This window comes from Rutilus rutilus, assembly GCF_951802725.1.
Source record: "Rutilus rutilus genome assembly, chromosome: 3".
Lineage (NCBI taxonomy): Eukaryota > Metazoa > Chordata > Actinopteri > Cypriniformes > Leuciscidae > Rutilus > Rutilus rutilus.
This window is the reverse complement of record NC_140211.1, coordinates 56783552-56785566: the sequence shown is the minus strand read 5'-3', so window position 1 is coordinate 56785566 and position 2015 is coordinate 56783552. Positions and strand designations below refer to the sequence as shown.

Below are 2015 nucleotides of genomic sequence, written 5' to 3'. Positions count from 1 at the left end.
GTCCAACATGGAAAAATACTGTAGTACATTTTAGGATTTACAATAGTAAACTGTAGTACTGTATATTACTTTTTTTTAATGAATACTACAGCATACCATAGTATTAACTAACTGATAAACTGTAGTAATTACTGTAGTATACTTTAGTTCTTACTACAGTAAACTGAATTGTATTGTAGTATACTATATGATAGTATAGTATTTACGATACTTTGTTAATTTATAATACAGGATACTGTAGTATTAACTATCGTCAATTGTTAAAAACTGGTTCAAAAACGTTATAGTATTTACTAGAGAAATATTACTTCATTCTAGCCTAAGTTTACTATAAATTACTCTAGTTTTTTAATACAGTTTACTGTAGTACCTTTATAGTATCGTTCAAAAACATTATAGGATTACTACAATATAGAGTAATTTTACTAGGACATACTATAATTGTCCTGTGAAAGCTGTCAGGATTTGGTCTATTGTCTGGATTGTTGGCAGAGTTGTGCGTCAATCACGTTTAAATGAATTCCAATATGTGCGTCATCGTGTGTTTGATTGCTTCCTCCACTGTATCCATGCAGTTTCCCAACGTTCGAAAGAACAGGTGACGAGACGCGCCAAAATAAACTATGTAACATTTTCCTAAACTCCCGTCGCATTAAACAATACAAAACTGGGTTTAAGCAGCTGTTAGTATGGGCAAGACAAACAGTCACGGGGAAAACGTAAGTGTGCACCATGTAGTACGACTTGTCCCAGTGCACGGCGTTGAGTTTCACCAGAACTCCCCACAGAGTGATCGCGTGGTTCGGCATCCAGCAGATGAAGAACGAGAGCACCACCACCGTTACAGACTTTGCTACTTTAGATCGTCTTCTCTGAGGGTTGTTGGAACCCCTCTTTTGGATAAACCTCAGAAGTAAAAGATAACACACTGAGAGGATGAACATTGGCATGATAAACGCAACGACTATTTTCTGCAGGTGATACAACGCGAGCCAGTCGTGTCCTTCTGGAAACTTGAGGAGACAGAGTTTTTCACCTGCCACAACTGTCACGGTGGAGAAAATAGATGTTGGAGCTGTTGCGACAGTCGCCAGGATCCACAACACAGCGCAGATCCACTTCACTGACACACACTTGGTTCGAGAAGGGACTTTTAAGGCGGACGCGACAGACCAGTAGCGCGTGATGCTCATCGCGGTGAGAAAGAACACGCTCGCGTACATGTTCATCACGGTGACTGATAAAATGATCTTGCACATCGCGTTACCAAACGGCCAGCTGAAATCCAACACCGTATCCACTGCCCAGAAGGGCAAGGTCAGAACGAACTGGAAGTCGGTGACAGCTAAATTGATGACAAAGAAATTAATGATGGATTTCTTTCGTCCTTGTCTGATCTTCATCAGGAAAAACACCAAAAGATTCCCGACCAAACCCACGGCGCACACCGCGGAGTAAACAGCCGAGATGATGATCCTCAGGACGAGGCTTCCGTCAGCACTCACATCGATGTCCTCCAGACTGCTGAACTTGTGGAGACCCGTGAAAGTCCTGTTCAAACTTCCCCATCCGCTGTGGCTGAGATTGAGAATGTCACCCATTGTTTCTGAAAGAGCTCTCCAACAGGTGCCTGGTGGACAATCGCATATCACTCAGTCTGATATAGTATTGTGTCACACAAAATAGAAACGGATGTATCTCTGCAACAGATTCCCATGCGTGTAAGCGACGTGATAGTGTACCTGTCAGCACGCGCTTTATGCTGAAGTGCGCGCCTGTGGAGCGCGCGCACTGGATACACCACTGACCGCACACTTGACGTCATGTCATGATAAAGCGTCTGAAAAAAATTGAGGGAGAGTGACTAAATAACACAAGACGGCACTGAGAAAAAAGAAAGCTGTATGCATCATAGTGCAATGCTGAATGGTTTAACATTTAATTCTAATTCTCTATTCGCGTATTTTATTGGGTTATAACAAGGTTTGCTTTCCAGTTCCTGTTGAAAGCTCATA

The 2015-nt window shown here is 42.1% G+C and overlaps 1 protein-coding gene across 1 annotated transcript; it reads right to left on the bottom strand.

Annotated features, from left to right (window-relative positions):
- Nucleotides 1-470: 470 nt before the first annotated feature.
- On the bottom strand, nucleotides 471-1617 carry rxfp3.3a2 (relaxin family peptide receptor 3.3a2; the record flags this gene model as incomplete). Its single annotated transcript, XM_084404350.1, has 1 exon — nucleotides 471-1617. Exon 1 carries the CDS (start codon nucleotides 1599-1601, stop codon nucleotides 471-473), a length of 1131 nt encoding a protein of 376 aa, XP_084260476.1. The 5' UTR covers nucleotides 1602-1617.
- Nucleotides 1618-2015: the final 398 nt, after the last annotated feature.